Here is a 19,604-nt window from a genome sequence, read left to right on the forward strand (position 1 = left end):
CCATTATTAATAGCCTATCCTGTATTGGATGTGACTTTGGGGTTGGTATTTGTGAATTTGACTTACATTTGTGCGTTTAGCAATAACAACAAAAAAGGGATGCAGACCGGAGAGAAAAGTCAAAGTATTTATCACCTTCTGAGATATGCATGCATTCTTATGCAATACATACATTTTTAGCTAGACTGTTGGTATTATTTCTATACAGCAATAAGACTCTACTATACACAATTACTGCACAAATCCAAAAAGGTGAGAAGAGGAACACAACTAGATAGGGAGAATGTCTATCACCTGGGGGCTGAGATTTTCTACTGTCCAGCAACATGAAATCTCAGCTGGAATTTTTCTTTCATGTAGTGAGACATTGTACATATGTTTATAATATGCAGAGACACACACATGCCCATGCACATGTATGCACACAATTGTAAAACAGAAATGTGTATGTTTTTCTGGAATCAGAACAGAACACTAAAACCTGTGGTTATCACAATTCATCAACCCGCTCTTTTGCATTTTATTGTTTAAATGTAATGCAAAAGAGCAGGATAATATACACAATACTCCATGGAAATGTTTCCAATCACTGGCGTGCACATGGAGCTACTCTACTGAGCTAATTGATAGAGTGCCAAATGCTGTTTGCACTTAACACATGAGCGACTCCATTGGCCTGAAAGGAGCCCTCGCTCCTGCGTTACTATGCAGTGAAGATCACTGAACTTATCTTAGAGTTTCACTTACAATTGTGAGAACAGAATTTATCCTGGAATCTTCTGTTTAACTAACTTTAAATCACTAATATCAGTCCTTCGTGATCAGTCTTGCCTAAAAGAGACAAGAATCTTTTACCAAGTTTAATGCCTGGGAGAGAGAATGAAACAGGAAGAATTTGCACTGAATATCATGATAAATGCCACCTCCCTGCGAGGCTGTGAGGACTCAGAAAAGGATATCTGAGGAGAGGGCAGTGCCTCTCAGCAGAGTAAGACTGTCTGACCGAGAGACTGTTGTAGACCTGGGTTACAAAGGGAACATCATTTCTGGAGAGCAATATTTCTAGACATAATGTTGCAGTGATAATATGTTGAGATAGACATATTCAGGCGTTATTTTGAGAATTCATTTTGAACCAGGAGCAACACAGTCTGTCTGCAGGAGGAATCGTTGCACTTCAAAGCACAGAGCAGCGCTGCAGCGGAGCTGAACGGCGGCAACTTCAAGGCAGCTTTGACCAAATTCTTCTCCCAGACAACTTGTCCGGTAACTGCTCCTCCAACATTTGTCTCCCACCAGGTAGGGATATTAATGGCTTTAAGCACAAACTAATTTGCTACCAAATTTGTCACTCGGGTTCTTTTTTTTAGGAAGTATGGCAAGCAGAAAGCAATACACGCTTGTGCTGCCAAGCATGGATGCTGTGGGATCCAGCCATCAGACAGCCTGAGTCTAAAGACTTTGAGTCAGAGGTCCCTCTTTGTGTATTTAATCATCTCCTTAGGAATTATATCCCAGATATTTTTTTTTTTACACTGGGCAGACATCTATTCAGCATTTAACATATAACTTTTAATAAGTTTCCATTCTTAATTACATCATTATCACACCTCCTCACTCAATCTATTACACCTTTCTTCATTTTACAGTGCTGGTAAGTAGCTAGACTGAAGCCAATAAGTAGGTATCTCAGTGACAGCATCACATCTGGTCTTCCCTTCCTCTTAATGTGCTCAGTGGACAGGTAAAAATACAGTTTGGTTTTGTTTTTCTTTTTTAATTTTCCAATGAAAATAAACTGACTTACTGCTATGATTTCAGTATGTCATGTTAGAAGAGTCTGCTTCATCTGCCCAACTTCCTTCATCCACACAACTTCAGACGAGTGGCACAAAGGATGGACTGAGCTGTCCTTGCTATTTTCTTTGCAAGATTCTCTTTCATTTGTACAGAGGAGAGATCTCCGTGCAGAGGATGCTGCTACCAGAGGCCTGTGAGGGGATGGCAAATGCGAAACCATCCCCAGCACTCCAGTCACTGGAAGGATTTGCTTACCTCCACTCTGGACGATCATGCCTCCTGTGTTCCTGGTTATACGGGTGTTTGTGCCAGGTTTCCAGAGTCTCCTCGCGAGAACACTTTGAATGCTTGTGGGCCCACAGACACTATCCTGGAGTCATGTCTTTATTCCCTACACATTTATTCTCCTTGCTCTGGTTTATCTTCAGTTGTATAAAAACATAAATGAACCGATTTCCAGTTGCTTCAGGTCAGACAGGCTGCAGAACAGTGAAAAATACAGACAAAAACCAATTTCTCTGCAGATGGTTCTGCTGGTTGCCCCCACAGCCTCTCCCGCTGGACACATGCTCAGGGCAGAGGGTGCAGCACTTACTCACCGTGGTGCTACTCAGGGGCATCCCCAGTGCCAGCAGAGAGCAGCAGGGAAAGAAGAAAAAAGTATTTGTCATGCAGAGGACACTTGTCACCAGGTGATGGCAATTTTCAGGTAAGCTAGACACTGCGGTTGAGGTACTTGATCCTGCAAAAAGGCTTGTGTTTGCCTAGCTCCACATGAGAACTGTGGGAAGTGGAATAGAGAGCAAAAGTCTGTGGCTGATCTTGCTGAATGGGACAGATGGCAAACCTTGCCAAAAATAGCTTTGCTAGAAGTAGAACACATGGTAAATTGCATTAATTTTAATAATTGCTTTTTATGCTTTGATAAAAACTGGCAAAGACCTAAAGGATCTTCTACCCAAGATAATTAGCATAGATCTCCTTGACTGCTCCCCTTTAAAGATAATGCTGGTTTGAGGCTCTTACAACTCACAAAATTGAGAAGGATGAGGCTGCCCACTTGTGCCAGGAAAGCAGAGCGCTCGGCTGTACATGGGACCCACAGAGAAAACAGCTTAGCTGCTGACATATCAAGTAGCTTGAGGCCACTGAAGCAGCGCTGAGTGTGGTCTTTGTAGACCAAAACCATGCTTGTCTGCAGCCTGGCAACATCCAATGTCTGTCTGGCCAAAGGATCTTGCAGAGTCACACTCTGAAGGTGAGCAGATTCAAAGTCTTTAAAAAAAAAAAATTCAGCAAGAGCCTTTTTCCAAAAGGAAAGGCATATTTTAAGATTTTTTTTTTTTTTTTTTAGCAGCAGCAGATACACAATTTCTTAGCTGCTGTAGGGGAAAGGGAACAGGCAGCTCCCTTGCCCACTGCAAAGGGGATTTTTGCCTACTATGGTGACAGATACAGCTGTTGCTTTGCCATGTGAAAAGGGATAATGAGAAGAGCATGCCCGACCTGGGCTGAAGGGCACCGCAGCTGGTAAAACACACTGTGCATTCACTACAGCTTCTTACAACAACCTCCGGTCAGGAATTAGGCGTGCTCGACTTGGAAAGAAATCCTCATATCAAAGCAAACTCCTTCAGCAATGATGCTGGGTGTAATGTCAGACAGCACCTTGTTTACACCAGACATCTCACAGTCTAACTAAATTGGTTTAGTCTTCTGCCCAACTACAGCTAAATCAAAACATAGTACTCCGGCTGCTGGCAGTGTCCACGCAAGGGCCTGTGCCAGTGACACAAAATTGGTTTCTAATTGATTCAGTTAATTCAGGGCATCTGTTGTTCAACTGGGTCTAAAATGATGTTTAATTACCTGGGGGATTTTCGAGAGCCAGCAACGTCTGCATTTCTTTCCAGTTTTGGGGAATACACAATGCGCTTCCTACTCACGGTGCTACACATTTTTGATATGAATGAAATACATTCTCTTTTAAAGTTAAAAAGTGTGCCTGTCAGTGCAGATCAATGCCTCCAGGATGCAGTCCCTACCTGTCAGAGTCAGGTAGGCAAGAGGCAAATGTCTAAGTGTGGTATTTGTCTCTGTTAGATTAGGGAAACTTGCTGGAACTGCAGTTTTGTCCCCAAAAGAATGCTGTGTGACTGCAGCTGAATGGGGTTGATTTTCTTCCTGCCAGGGCCAACCTCAGGCAAATAGACAGGATTTGTGCCGCCTAACAGCAGCCTGGGCAGCTCTGAGTGTGTGATAGAAATATAGAAATATAGAAATATAAAGGTGTCTGCATTCAACTAATGCCCCAAAAGGACATCCGAGCTAAACATTATTGGTTGGTTTGCAGGTGTGGTTGGGATGCACTAAATGCTGATTGTTCAATGTCCTTGGGCAGATAGCTTGAAAAAAATCTTGCTAATTCAGGTCTTCTCCAGCCACAGGGATTACAGAAGTGAGCAATCTCTTTCCTGTATGAGGGTCCTGCTCCTCTCAAGCACGGTGTGGTTTGTTTTTTTCCTCCCCAAGCCAGAACTGAAGCAGGTAGGCAGGAGCTCAGCGGGGCCGGGGGGATGCTCTCACCCAGGGAGGAGGCAGCTGCCAGCCAGCAGGTCTGTGCTGCAGCACTCAGAGCAGGGTTGGCACTGGGAGCTAGAGCCCCTGCAACCCCCAAATGCCTCCCCCGCTTCCCACGCCCTCCCCCAGTGCCCCAAGGATCTGGTCCTCATGTGAGTGTGTGGATGATGCTACTGATGCTATTTGTATTTGGTAATTTTTAAAGCTCAGTGATTTAGATTGACAAATGTATTCTGATTTTCTAATATGTTTTCCTCACATCTTTGCTGTGCTTTTCCATAAGAATTATTCTGTTCATCAGCTGAGGAAAAAAATTATCAACAGCTAGAAGGTATATTCCACTTCAGATGTTTGCAGAGAATTACAATGCTTGTTTGTTTTGTATTTTGTTGCTGTTGTTGTTGCTGTTTTGTTTGTTTGTTTGTTTGTTTGTTTTTTCCCTCTGAAAAGTGTATTTCCTCCTGTGTTTTCCCCACTGGCTCTACCTGTAGCTCTGTGTTTAACTTGATATTCCCATACCCCTTGTGTTTTTGTTGATGTGTTTCCATGAGGTATACTGGGTCAGTTTGCCATGCTGGTGTTACTTCTGCTCTTGCTTTTTTCCTACAGTTGCACTGTTGTTTAACAGCCTCTTTACAGAGCACCTTAAAGGCTCTTGATGTTTGTATTGCTGCAGGTGCGTAGCGAAGCCCTTTTCACACACAGCTGTTAGCCAAGAAACACCACACGAGGAGCAAAGAACTAGGGAGAAGTGGACATACTTGAGCAAACACTGCAAAAGGGATGAGATAGTCTGGAGCTGCTGAGTTGAAACATTTGATTGCATCACAAGCAGCAGACAAGGACAAATTTTTGACTTTTCTGCAAACCTGTGGGTTTTCACTATAACTGAAGATGAATGTCTCAGTGTGTCAGGAGATGAGAAATCTTAGAAACACTAACAGAATACCAAAAGCACTGCAAGGAAACAGAGCTGATTCAGTTTCTTGCCTTAATTAGTAATCAAAGAAGTTGCTTTTGATAGCTTGCTAGTGAAACAGGCTTTGTCATTCTTCTCTCAGAAATTAGCAGCCTTATTTGAATTACCGTGAAGATGCCAAAACCATGCAGGCGGTGGGATGACTGCACAAACTGCATTTTAGGATTTACTGAGAGTGACCAAGCCTCCAGCTCTGGCACATATTGATAAGAGCCACCAGCCTGTGCTTGTAGGTTCCATAAATGCAGAAACCCAGCTAATCATTGGTGGGATTTCTGAAAAGTGCCCCAGAGTGCTATTACATCTATACTAGTTGAGTTGAGTAGGTCTGTGTGATGGCAGACAAGTCATTCTACAGTGAGTAATTAAAAGGATTAGCTATTGGCATAGAAAGAGTTTGTATGATGAGTGAGCTTTGCTATCGGGGAGCTATTTCCAGCATGGTGGACACAAAGTTATTTGAGCATGTTAGGCATAAAATTAATTTTTTAATCCGTCATTGACAAGTTTTTGTCCTAATACTATGAACCGGCTAGATCATTTCTAGAGATGGTGGGTAAATTTCCGTATAGAACCAAGTTTCTGGACTCTACAGAGCAGCAGATTTGCCCTGCAAGCTCAGGATGGATGTAGGCTTTCTGTTGAGGAGGGGAGATCTTGAAACAGAACACTGCTCCACGCTGAACCCCACGCAATGGTTCAGAGTCATCCAAGTCCAGAAGGGACGAAGGAGAAGAAGAGACACTGAGACCTGCCCCGCAGAAAGTGCTCTGCTCACTGCTAGGGCATGGCTGCAGAAGGAAAGCCTGCTTATTACCAGTAGAAAAAAGTTATTTAGGAATTTCTTTTGGACCTGAGTGCTGACACTCCAGTGCTCAACAGCCATGAGAGCACAAAGATTCTCCATATGTGATAAATCATAACACATAATGTGTTTGCCCATATTTTCCCAGAATTTTATAGAATGGTCAAGCTGCTGAGAATGAAATAACTCCAGATCCAAACCTTCCTTGTCTCAGATTCTCTAATCATGCTGCTCTGACCTCTGCTCCTTGGTTTATGTGCTAATCTCTGTGCCAGATCTACTCTGCAGAATTACTCCTTTCTGAACAGCAGCCAGCCACCACAGCCCACCTCGTTTACTGTGTGCGCCTGAACGGTAACCCTGAAATGTAAAGTTGGGTGATATCCAAGTTTACTTACAACATGCTTGCATTTTTTATAGCCCACCTGCACACGCAGAAGGGGAAGTCACTTCACCGGCTACCTGAAAGTGGAATTGTGACCGATGAAAACAAGAATACAAGATGCATATCAGAATACCAAATGTCAGATTAAATCATTTCACACTACTCAGAAGCAATTTAGCATACTTTGTTCAGAAGGAAAGTTCACAAGAACTCCACTAGCTTTTCAGTGAACCTGTCTTATTTGAAATCATGAGGGACACACTCTGTGAAATAAGGGCAGAGGATTCCCACCGTGGTTCCATCAGCTCTTTTCAGACACCCACGTAAGAGGCCTGGCTTTCAGAAATGTGGAAATACTGCTTTTTGTCACAGACCATGGGTACAGAGGACATTTGTTTTGAGAAGCCTTCCTCCCTCAGTCCTTGCAGAAGGGTGAGTGGCGAGAGGTGGCAGCAGGCAGGGCACCCACCGGTGCGGGCTGAACAGCTGCCCCTGCGCAGGGCACTGCGCCCTGTCCTGGCCCTAAAGGTTTATTCCTCTTTGTAATGTAACTCCCACCCAGGTGCATCCTCCTTCATCCACTCCCTTGAGAAGTTTGACCCTTCACCCTCGGTTTCCTACACCCTTTCTTTTTACAGTGCTACCTCTTGTCTCCCAGAAGCTAGGCTGAAGACCAGCCATTGCTCCAGGGCTCTCAGCAGTGTAATGAGTACAGCTTCAAAGGCAGCTGAGTCTCCTCTGCTGGCTGATGATGCTGAAACAGAAAATATTGACTGAATGCGGATTATTTTGAACACATGAGCATTTCCTATTCAATCGCATTTGAATTTTTTGAGCGTTGGTGCTGCAGATTACAAATATACTTTCCATCCTCCTGGAACAGCCACCAGACAATCTGGGAGGCAGGAGGGAGGAAGGTAGGAAGCCATGTCAGATAAAAAAACCTAAGACATGAGGCAGGGCAGATGTGTTTCAGGCTTTTCAGCAATTTTGCACTCAAAACAGGTCTGAGGGATGATACTTAGGCAATGGTCTTGCATGGTGCCATCAGTAACCCTTATTACCAGAGTGAGATCCTGCACTGGCTGCTGACGGCTGCCTCTGTCTCTTTTAGTGTTACATCATGCTTCAGCAAGTTGAGGTACTGCAAGACCTTGGAGATAGGAGTTGTGATCCCTGTGAAAGTGTTTCAGAATTTGGGCCAAATTTTATTTGCATTCCTGGTAGGAAATGTCTGCCATGGCACCTGTAACCAGGTGAGCAGGCCTGAGCGACAAAGGAATTTAATTTTCTTCTTCTAAAGGGTGAATAAAAGGAAAAAGACATTAAGTAAAGACAAGGTGGAAAAATGGCTGATTTAAGAAGCATAATAGATGTGTGATCTTCTTAATAATCCCACAGAAACTGATTATCTCCGTTTATAACTAGTTTAAGGTGAAACTCAAAAAAATGATGAGGCTGCAGTCATAACCATCACTTTAGAGGGGGATTTTTCATAGTGTATTATAGGGAGTGGTGAATTACTAAAAAGCCTTCTCCATGTTTGCATTGCTGCAATTACTCCCAATTACTGTCACTCACTCTTGTAAGGGATTTCTTGCTGCTGTGTTTGCACCAGCAGCCTCCCTCTGCAGGGACAGCGCCAGAGCCCCGGCCGGCCGCACCAGCCAGGCAGTGCTTCTCACACACTGCCAGCCCCCCAGCTTGCTGCTGCTGCCCTGGGGTTGTTATTTTTTGGAGCAGGGTTTATTTGGGCCACTGGACAGGCTTTGCACAGGTGGGAATGTGCAAAGCGGGGTTGAGCCTGTCTCCTCTCACTGCTATCACCTGCTGCATCCAGTCTCTCCTTTGTTTGCCCTCGGTCTAATGACAGCTCTGTCCTTTTGCAGGGTTGACCCATGCCTGGAGGCCCAGTTGAGTGTAGGGAAGCAGCCCCGGCACTGCCCCTCAGCCCCAGGAGAGCAGTGGGCAGCACTGAAGCCTCCATTACGCGTGCTCACGCTTAATCCTGGCCAGAAATTAATCATCTGCCCTAGGCAAGCCTCTGTGTGTAAGAAAGTGCCAGCTCTGTAGCAGCTCCCCTGGCTCGTGCTGGTCTCCCCAGGTGCGGTCTGCTAATCGCCTCCTCTTGTCGTGGCTTTCCCCCCCCCTTCCTCTGTTGGTTTGAGGAACTCCTATTAACCTGGCTGATATCAAGACCGTTAAAAAATTGTCTTGAGACTTATCCAATTATTCACCATGTTATATCTTTTCCAGCATCCAGAAGCCATGGGAATGGGGGGGAAGGAGCAGTTGGAGGACTGAGACCATCTTTCCTCTATGATCATTACAACTTGCCTCACCACAGAATCGAGCTTACAGGGACGTGAAGCCATTTATATCTTGTGATACGTCAAGTGGCTCCTGCCACCAAGTCCTCCTGCCTGCTAAGCCAAGCCCAGCTGCCCATGCCCTGGTGACGGCAGTGGCCCTGGCCACTCGCCGGCCTTTGCAGCTCTCCTGCCGTGGCAGAGGCTCACCTGCTTGCAGACCAGACCGCCTGCATCCCCCCTCCATCTGCCAGTGGTGGGTGGTAACCTCCAGTGACACCCTGGTGCTTGCATCACCTTGGCTAGCTTTTCAGCTCTGATTCACACCGCTGAAGTCCCGAAGGGAGCACCAAGGTTCGGCTGTGGCTCTGGCTCTTGTGTGGGCCTGTCTGTCCCTTCTGGTTTGCTGTGGAAGATGGCTGAGGGGCAGCACAGCGTGGGGACACCCCTCCAAAACCCACGTGTACGCAGCGCCGACCACCACTTCGTGGCAGAGGAGAGCTCCAGACCCCACTTGCACTCTTTGAAGAGGAGCTGGGTTCAGTGCTGCTCACCTCCTGGTGTACGTTTTTGCAGGATTTGTCTTTTAGCTTTCATTTCCCAAGTGGGCATGTAAGCTTCACAAGCACCTGATGAGTCTCAGGATCCTTATCCTCCCTCCAATCCCTACACCAAACGAAGTCTTTCTCCCTCTGCCTATCACCCCCAAACGTCCCTAGCGCTCAATAAGCTTTTCCCTACCTCTAACCCCCTACACCTGCGGTGTTATCCCACTCTTGCTTTCCTCAGGGTCTCCTGGTCACCCTTCTGCCTTGCACACTCCCAGGCTGTTGCGTGAAAAGATGGGAGAGCCACGCCTGGGTTTTTTGGCGGTGCTTGGTTTCCAGCAACACCTCATAGGTATTCAGGCTGCCTTCCTCCTTGCTGACGAGCCTCATCTACACTTTTCCTGCATAAAAAATTGCATATGTCAGAGAGGAAAGACAAATGACGATGGCAATAATATGGAAGAACATCCTCTGAACATCTGAGAGGGCTGAATTCATGAACCACTTTTATCAAGGCATACAAGAGGCACTTAAATATTAGCTGCTGCTTATAAATAATATTGGTATGTTAAATACACACATATTTTCACAGTTTTATAAAGCAAGTGATCTCTGTTTGCTTTCAACTGGAAATCATAAAGTAAAAATCAATGAGCTTATATCAAGCTTATATTATAGTCCTTGAAGAGTCAACCGACTCTATAAAAATGACTGTTTTCTAACGAAGATATCATTAATTGGATGGAGTTGGCAAAGTTTAAGTGCCTTGTCATATTTTGATTGCTATGCAGTGCTAGAGCTTATTGATTTTATAGAACAGCCTGTAGATAAATGTAATGATTAATTTCATTTGGTTTATAAGAACAGAAAACTTCTGTGCAGAACTGGATGCGCTATTTTAATTTTTATAATTGCCTGTACCTTGGAGGACTGTGGGTCTAGCTGTGAAGCTATACCAGGTGGCCTGGCCTTCCCTGGATTTTTATTTACTCAAAAGAAATTCCATTTTTCTCCCAAACCCATGTTGTTCCCCCCCCCTTCTTTTGTCTTTGGCGAGATTGTCAGTTTTCATTTCTTGGGTGGGTGGGGGGTGGTGTTTCTGTTTTCTTGCTGAAAAAGGAATGGTTGTTAAATTTTATTCCATGGTTCTCTGTTTGTGAGGCCATCAGCCACAGGCTTGAAACCCAGCCCCAGCTCGTGGACGCGCTTCTAGGTCAGCACTTGCCTCAGGAATGGAGAAGTTGTCTCCAGGCCCCCAGTGCAGAGCCCTGTGTGTCCCAGGGGGGCCCGTGCACCTCCCTGCGCTGCCACAACACCCCCGGCCCCCTGGGGGCTGCCCCAGGGGAAGGTGCAGTGCAGAGGAGCATCGCTGCCATGGCCTGCGCTCGGGGGCTTCCCAACGCGTCCAAATCCAGACCCGGGGGGACGGCCAGGTCATCTGCTGGGGGCCTGGCTGCTCCCCCGATGGGGCCAGCCAGGGCTGCGATCCTCTTCACGCACACCACAACCACAAAGGGGCTCTGCTTGTTGTGGAGCCCAGGCGCTGTTCTTCCTGAGGCTTTGGGGCTATTTTTAACCCTTGCTATGGTACTTGGTGCCATGTGGCTGCCTCTGAATTATTTGGTTTCTTAGTTGGAGGAGTTGATGTAAAAGCAAAGCGAGGGGAAAAGAAACCAGCAGACTCCCTGGAGACACCCTGCCAAGCCTGGGGGTGACAGTCGTTCTCACCATGAACTGCCTCGGCACATTTTAGTACCAGCAACACAAGGAATTAAAAGTATTTCACGCCTCAATTTTTGTTCAGATCTGGCATTTTCCTTCCTTGCTGTTCTAATTGTACTATTGCACCCACTGCTGGTAAAGGAGGAAAACTGCATTTCTAGATGCTACTGGTCATTCTTCCTCTTTGCACAAGCAGCTAAGAGCTTCTGACAATTAAGCTCCAAGCTTACACATTATCTGCAAGGTACCCGAATTTCAATCAATGTTTTGATTTTTATGTTTGCCTTCAGAATGGATTAGTATTGAATTCCTGATCTACAAGGTGTTTAATGCCTCTCTGGATATCACTGGCAGAACAGAAGTCTTTGAGTAGTTTAAATTGACCAGAAATGAAGATGGGAAAGTCACTTTGCACAGTCTGGATGGTAACTGCTAAACTCATATGCCGATAAGTACCCATGCACCTCATTCCTCTGAGTCAGTGATCTCTTTTGCTCCAAACACAGATGCTCATTTCTGTGTGATCTTGGGAAATCATGTATGCCAGGCGTGTTTGAGTAGCTACCTAATAACTGGATCAATGTGAGCACAAATAACAGGCAGCTGAGGGTGCTCAAACCAGGCCACCAACAGTATGGTTTCTAAAACTAACCCATCTGAGGGGGCAGTTGACAAGAGCACCAGTTCTTCATGTCACTGCTCTGATGTTACATCCCAAACCGCATGGCTGGAGGGAAAACAACACCCAGTATTAAGCTAAAATCCACTCTCCCACCAAGAGCCTGAGCCACCCACGTCCTGACACACAGGACAGCCTTTGCAGCATTGCCCTGCCTCCAGCAGTGCCCCGGCTCATGGGGCCGAGCCTCAGACAAGCCCTTTGGCTCTCCCCTGCCCTGGCTGCTCCTCGGTGAGGTGCCGCCTTGCCCAGCCCCAGGGGTGGCTCCTAGGAGCAATTTTTGCCCCCGTGCTTTGGTCCTGGGGAACACTGCTGGACGCACTCAGGGTGGGCCCTGCGGGTGCGGGGTTGGCATGTGAGGATGACGGGGGCAATCGCTGGGGCAGGAGGTGTCCCTGCTCCTCAGGCTCTGGCTGACAATAGATCCGTGCTGCTGGGAAACGCTCTGCCACCAGCCTGAGGTTTCCCCGGAGCAAAGATTAGCAAACCCACGAGAAGCACAGCATCACCCAGGCTCAGGCAGGGGGTGAGCCTTCCCCTGAGAGCCCACAGGATGCCCGTCCTTGCAGAGGGCACCCCATTTACATGATTAATGAAACAGTCGGGGTATTTTGTCCAGTGCTTTCACATCATCACCCGCAGGCATGGATCACTCGAGGCTGGTGGGTGCAGCTCAGCACCAGGCTTGTCCCCCCGCTAGCACCCAGCCGGCCATGGCCACGCACCCCACTCCTTGTGCTGGTGGCTGCCCCAGCGCCAGGCCATTTGAAATGTTATCCTGAATAACAGGGATGTCAGGCAAATTGTGAAGCTATGCTTGGCCCGGGGCTTATCTCCACTCAGCTGGGCACCATTTGGGTGCTCAGGGCTGCTGGTGGTACAGGAGTGGGGCAGAGCAGGCAGAGAGGCTCTTACCCGCAGCAAGGGAGCCGAGGTGAGGAGCAAGTCCCAGGCAAAACCACCCTCCCTGGTGCTTTGCTCCTGACCACACCTTGTTGCTAGAGCTACCTCTGAACATGTCTACCAAGCTGCAGGGGTGACTACCATGGCTGGCACTTGCGCAGTTACCATGCTCCTTGATCTAAAAATACAGTTAAAGTTTTACTCTTGAGATACATTGTAAAAACACAATTTTTAAGGGCTTTTTCACAATAGGGAAACAGTTCCCGGCGAGCTGTAATTCAGTTCCTGCTCCAAGGGGGGCCGGGGAGCGGTGGTGCCTGCGGGTGGCACTCACAGGTGAGCTGGAAGGGGAGGCGGGAGCTCAGCTGTGCCAAAGGCGGTGGCTTCGGCGCCAGCGCTGGACAGAAACCAAACACGGATATTTATTTATAAATCACCGTGCTTTGCAGGCAAATTACTTCTCCTTAGCTCAGAGGAAACAAAGTACCCAGGAGGGGAAGAAAATCTAACTTTTGGGAGGTTATCGTGGTTTCATCCCTGAACATCTGCCAGCCCCAGTGTCAGCGTGAGGCAACAAATACATGGCACGAATCCGGCGAGTATAAAAGATGTGTCATTGCAAGAAGGAGTAGGAGGAAAATAGAGCAAGTTGACAGCTCACATCCTGTGCCATAATCCTAGAAATTGTTAATATTTACAAAATTAACAACTAATATAAGCGATGACAATCTCACTCCTCCTGGTTGTCATGAGGATATTAACAGTTACCACCCTCTCCAAACTGGAAATATTAGCCATCTCCGGAGCTCCTGCTGCTCAGCACGCGTGGGGACGGCACAGACTCGCCCTCCCAGCTCTCGTACCAGCACCAAGCCGTGAGGCAGCGCCCATCACCCAAGCATTGCTGGGGCTGGAAATGCCTCCTGACCTCACGCTGCTCCCTGGGAGCTAGCAGCGGGTCTGGCAGAGCAGGAGGCAGGTTTCTCCCTCTCCCTGGCTCCTCAAGGGGCCCAGCACCCAGCCTTGCTCACTGCAGCGCAGTGGGGAGAGCCCGGAGGAGGAGGATGGGGAGGATACATGGTGCCAGAGAGAGGAGAAGCGAGGGCCGTGCTGGCTCGGATCGCACCTCCGGACAAGCTGCCACTTCAGGAGAAATGCCCATGCTGCGGGTGCGATTTGCCAGCTGTAAGGCTGGCAGCTAATTGATGAACAGATGCTACAGTGTCATTTCCTTAATAGGAAAGACCTGGCTAAAACCAAAATAAAGATGCTTGAATACCAGCAACTGCATGGGAAACACATTTCCAGACTACCAATCATAAAAAGGTGAAACTTTAGAATCACAGTGTTGTTGCCCACATTTTTTTAAAAAATAAGAAAAATAACAGCAGTGCCCAAGTTCTTAGAGCTGAGATTATTTTGTTTGTGGTTGGTTTTGTTCTTTTTTTTTAATCTGTTATCTGGCCATCAGGAGGGCTGCAGGAGGCAATACAGGGTTAACAGACACTCTTAAGTACAAGAAAACTGTGGATGGTATCTGCACATGTGGGATTTCTGGCTTAATTTTGCCCTATCTTTAGCAAGGAGCATTAATTCCCCAGGCCACTCTTTGCACAGGCACAGCATATCAGTCTTATGGTAATTTTAAAAAGTTTTCTTTGTCAAGATGCATTGTATGCAAAAAAATCGCTAAACTCTTTCCAGTTCACCGTATGCAAAATCAAAACAGAGAATTACCTGCATCATTGTTTTCAAAGAGCTCCCAGGTGCTGGAAAGCTGTAAGAAACAAATTTCCTTCTCACAGGAATAATTTTCTCCCCTTGAAGTGGCACGTTGTTGGCTGTATGAGAGGTTGGCACAAAGAGGCAACTTGACCGAGTGACCATGAAAGAATGGATGGCAAGAAAGTCCTTTTCAAGGCTCCCTCAGATTAGGGATCTCATCGTCAACTGGGCCAGTGAAACAATATTGACCAGAGGAGCAAAGAGCTGCCTTTACAGAGCGCTGTGCTCCAGGTAGCACAACACAATTGCTCACCTTGGGGCAGGACCCAAGGACTCACTGGAAGTGGCCTCAGTTTGATGGATCCTCTGGAGAAATGACCACAGGGACCATCAGAGGGACCATTGTGAGCTGTGATGCTCATTAATTTGTTCACCACAGTAGGGCACAGCAGGTCCTTTCCTTGAAGTACAGTGGTGAAATACATGTGACCCAGTGAAATGAAACAAGTTGTTTCTACCTATTACAAAAGCAATGACTCTAAAGAACCGATACTTAAAATCATCAAATTCACATTAAAACTGTTGTGTAGTTTGCCCTAAAAAGCTGGTACCTTTTCAGAAACACTAAAACATTAGCATGTTACATCCCAGATGGTTTGCTTTTCTTCATCTTTTATTCTGCCCTGAGCCCCTGAAGAGCACTTCTTAGACCCCCATTTTGTTTTCTGTTTGTAAAGCTTTATACATTTCAGTTTTTCATCGTCTTCTCAGATCATTATCTTATTTTCTCATATTTCTTTTCAAGAAACTTCTATTTTTCCCATCTGCCACCATCTTCAGTATAATACTTCTCCCTTCAGGATTTCTTTTATCCTTCTCATCTTTACGCCTTTCACTTTCTCTTCCCCAGACCCTTCATTCTTGCTTTTGCTTGTCAAAACTGCTTCTTCCTCCTTCTTGGGGGAAGAAGTGGGAAGGTTGGGTGGATTTTTTCGCTATGAACACCCAGGAATGCTCCAATCAATACTTGGAAACCCTGCAGAGGAGAGCTTGCACGAGTCTTTCAACACTTTTGAAATTTGCAACAGCAGTTAATGGAAGTCTGACTAATGCTTGAAAATCAGCAGCTTTATTTTAAAGTGGTGCTGTAGCTTCCCACCATTAACATTCTCAGGCCTTCCCCTACAAGCTTTTATTTTTACATTGCAGCCTCTACTCCGTGCTTTGAAACACTTGTAGCCCTGTAGAAACTCCACTCTTTCTAAATCCAAAGACACAAAGCAGATGGTGGACTCAGTCTCAGACACCACCCAGATGCCTTTAGCTCTGCCTGGATTACTGTACAAAGCAAAGGAGAGCCATAGTGCTACTCCACTCACAGAAAACCATGTCCAGGTGTACCCAGGGAGATTTCAGAAGAGCGGCGAATCCAGTTTAGCTGCAAGTGAGCGTACGTAAACCATCCTCCAGCCTGAAAGCAGGGGTTCAGCCATGGCTGCAGACATCTGTCAGGAGAGCAGCGGCTCAGCCCTGTGGTCACTGCCACCCCCGAGGGCTGGGGTAGCTTTCAGTGCCAGGGACGGATACCGGGGGGACAGATCCAGAGCCTCTTCACCCCTTCCCGATAGATGTGCCCTTGCTATGTATTCTGTTCCAAAAGGAATTTGCAGCAGTAGTTTGGGGATCTGACATTTCACTGACATTTCTTCAGGGCTTTTCGTAGCATGATTCTTATTGTCATTAGGTACCCTCACGGGTTAATGCCTACACTAGATTTAATTGTGTGCATTCCAGCTGGGGGCCAGTTTTTGCTGGGAATTCTGAACATGCAACCAACCTAGTGCCTCCATGGCCCTGTTTGAGTTGGACCTGTTCCCCCAGACAGATCACTTAAGAGGTCTGGAAAATCCTCTACAGAGCTTTTGATACTTAGAATTGACTGTTCCTGACAAGTCTACCATTTTTACTGTTTTCCATCTGCCTACCAAGGCTGCCTCATTCTTTTCAAGTATCAAAGACCACTTAAAATGTGTCTAAAGCTTGATGCCAACTTCCTAGTCCTGCTTGCCAATTCAAAAAATCTGTTGCAAAATGTATGTCAATACATTTATTCCCTGACTAAGGCAACCATGTATTACTTAATTGCTGGGGTAATCCTAAATGCGATTGAGAGGCTGATGCTGATAACAGTCTTCAGATAGAAAACAGCTTTTGTAGAGAGTATCATTTTTAGTATGATATACTGGAAACCTTTTCTTTCCTCATTGAGCACAACAGGCCTGTTTTGGCAGTCTGGGTGTGTTTCCTGTCTTGTAGCCGAAACTCAGCAATGAAATTCAGGTATAAAATCCATGAAATCAGAAATCAAGGGCAGGAAGGTTCTGACACAAGTGATCTAGGTATGAATATCTGTTCTTGCTCCTTGAGTTTCCTGGTTAGCTTTTCCTCTGCTAAGACTAAAATTGTTTTGAAATCACCGTCTGTAGATTTTATGTTTTTCTTCCCCACTGGTAAGACCTGAAGCTATTTGAGATGCTAAACAATTTACAGCTTCTGAGCTTGGTTGTGGTGCCAGCTTTGTACAGATAAATATAGAACCTGTGGCATTTTCAAAAGCCATTTGGAACAGCTCTTCAATACAAGCACTTTCAGCAGAGATTAAATATATTATTTGGGTTTTCTGCCTAAAAAAAAAAAATCACTTAAAAAATTGGCAGAAATACCATTTTCTTCCAATGAGAAAGTTCTCTTTCCCCAAATTGAGGCTGGCAATTGGCAGCTCTTTACAAAGACTTTTTTTTTTTTTTTTTTTTTCTTTCCTCTCTCTCTTTCCCTACTCCTTGATTTCAAAAAACTTCAAGGTAAAAAAGCAGGACATATCAATGTAAAAAAGAAATAGAAACTGGTTAAAATTTTTCACTCCTTGAACAGAATGCTTTACATTGAAACTAACTTGTATCAGAAAAAATCCTATCGCATTCCTACATAAGAAGTTAATACATTGCAGAAAACTGGACACACACATTCCTCAAGGATTTTGATATTCAGAAGCCCTATTAAAGAAACTGAAACACAATACAAATAAAGACCTTTATTAAAATCACTTGGAATATTATATGAAATTTAATACCATGTAATATAGGTGCAACCCCCCCAATATTAACAGGATGTGATATATGTGAAGAGAGGACATTAATATACATATAAATAGAAAAGCTAAAATATGTTTGACAGTGATATATTAAACGGCTTCATAAATGTGACCATAATTAGGAGAATATGCAATTTTGTATTCCTTAAGCAGTATCTTCTAAAGCAGTATACATAGTAAATTGCTTTTACCTCTAGTGTCTGCTTTCTTATGAGTAAAAGAAGATGTATAGGAATATTGTAGGCACATGCAAAAGCAATGTGAAAGTTATAAAAACAGAGGCAGAAGCCAGAGACTTATTTGTTCTTGGCTGCCAGAGGCTTACGGCTGATCTTCTTTGACTTGTCATTGTTCTTCTTTGGAGGTTCAGGATTTGCCTGCATGTGTCTCCCATAAAGACTGTAAGGAAATGAGACAAAGATTATTTGTGATACAACCATTAAACACAGGCTTTTACTCTGCAGCATGTTAAACAATACATCTAGTTACTATACATAAAAAAAGGAAGGTCATTATATTTATTTTGCCTCAATACACTGAATTTTCTAATAGATCTCATGCTGCAGTCCATAATATTAGGTTTTTCATGACTTATCAGGAGACTAACATCAAGAAGAGCTGGCCTTTGGAGCAGTGAAGGAGCAATCAGTTTGGCCTTCAGAAACTAGCAACCTTTAGTCTGTAGTAATGGGATTAAGGCTTGGAAAGCTGCAAGGATGTGTATTCAAGTCGACAATGACAAAAATTGGGTTGAACTGAAGAGATGGAGTGCCCACTTAGAGCAAAGTGAGCATCATCCCTAACCAGAAAACCCAAGGGCTTGATAATGTGACAGAGAGCAATGGTGTCACAGCTGCCTTTGCTGCTCACACATGATTGATAGTACTGGGACAGCTACCAACACATCAATGCCACATTAGTAAGTGCGACTGATTAAATGTTGACAAAGTATCCTACAATTAAGATGACTAGCATTCACAGCGAAGCTAAATAGACTACATGGCTGAGAGGATCTTGCTAAATATCACATAGTAATTAATAGATAATTTATGAGTAATCCTGATTAAACTAAATTAAAAACCTACCCAAAATAAACAGCTCAAATTTAACTTCCCTTATTGACAGAGAGTGCTTTTTGAAGACGTACTTCGCAGGGGTGCCAGTGCATCTAGAAGGGAACTGAGTTGAGCTTTGTTTCCACTCATTCAGCTGTATAAACACTGGCAGTGTTGACACCAATACTGGAATCCCTCTGAAAGGTGTCCCCCTGCTAATACTTCAGTCTGATGTTGGTGAGTGTCCACCCCAATCGTGTACTAGGCTGCTGCAAATCAAGTTGGACACTAACTTCTACCACTTGATAGGAATTCTGCTACTGAAGAAGATAATGGCACCAGTTCCCCTAACAGCCTTCCCTGTGTCATTGCACCTTTGTCAAGAAACAGGACAGACCAGGGGCTTGGGGTTGAGAAACTCTGAGTCTTCCTAGAATTGCCTCCTGTTGTGTAAAAATCTGGATGGGTGGCCGCCAGCACTGTTGCCACGGAACCCAGGTCCTGCATCTTCATGCGTCTGGGGCAAGCAGAAGGTCCCAGCTGTTGTAGGCGAGCTGCCCTGGTCCATCACACACACCCCTGCATGCACTCACCCACTCTGCAGTCCGTGTGTGGAGCTTGCATGTCTGCCCAGCCCTTGTTGCAAACAAGGACCAGGTACAGATCCTTTTGCTATTTTGCTTAGTCATGTTGGAACTGACTTAGTTACTCATAATACGTTGCTTATCCAGAAAGCATGATATATACATACACATACACAGTTCTGAGGTGGATATCACTCTGAGGGGGTATCTCGGAGGTAAAGCGACTATTTGCAGTGACCTCTTCTGCTCTGCAGGCTGAAACTAATTTCAGCAGAGGACAGGCCCTCCTTCTACAGGGCGTGGTGGACTACGTAGTCAACTGTATGCAGGAGACATTAAACAAGGATCGAAACAGACAGAAATACTCCTGAATTACTGT

The 19,604-nt window shown here is 45.4% G+C and overlaps 1 protein-coding gene across 1 annotated transcript in view; it reads right to left on the reverse strand.

The window, feature by feature from the left end:
• Positions 1-17,511: 17,511 nt before the first annotated feature.
• Positions 17,512-19,604, reverse strand: part of RSU1 (Ras suppressor protein 1) — a 113,115-nt gene continuing 111,022 nt past the window's right edge. The window contains exon 9 of the mRNA XM_042802044.1: positions 17,512-17,985. Coding sequence (XP_042657978.1) covers positions 17,883-17,985 — 103 coding nt within the window. The 3' untranslated portion in view covers positions 17,512-17,882. The remainder of the gene's footprint in view (positions 17,986-19,604) is intronic.

Source organism: Tyto alba, unplaced genomic scaffold (genome assembly GCF_018691265.1).
Source record: "Tyto alba isolate M040663 unplaced genomic scaffold, T.alba_DEE_v4.0 Super-Scaffold_38, whole genome shotgun sequence".
In the NCBI taxonomy this organism is placed as follows: Eukaryota; Metazoa; Chordata; class Aves; order Strigiformes; family Tytonidae; genus Tyto; species Tyto alba.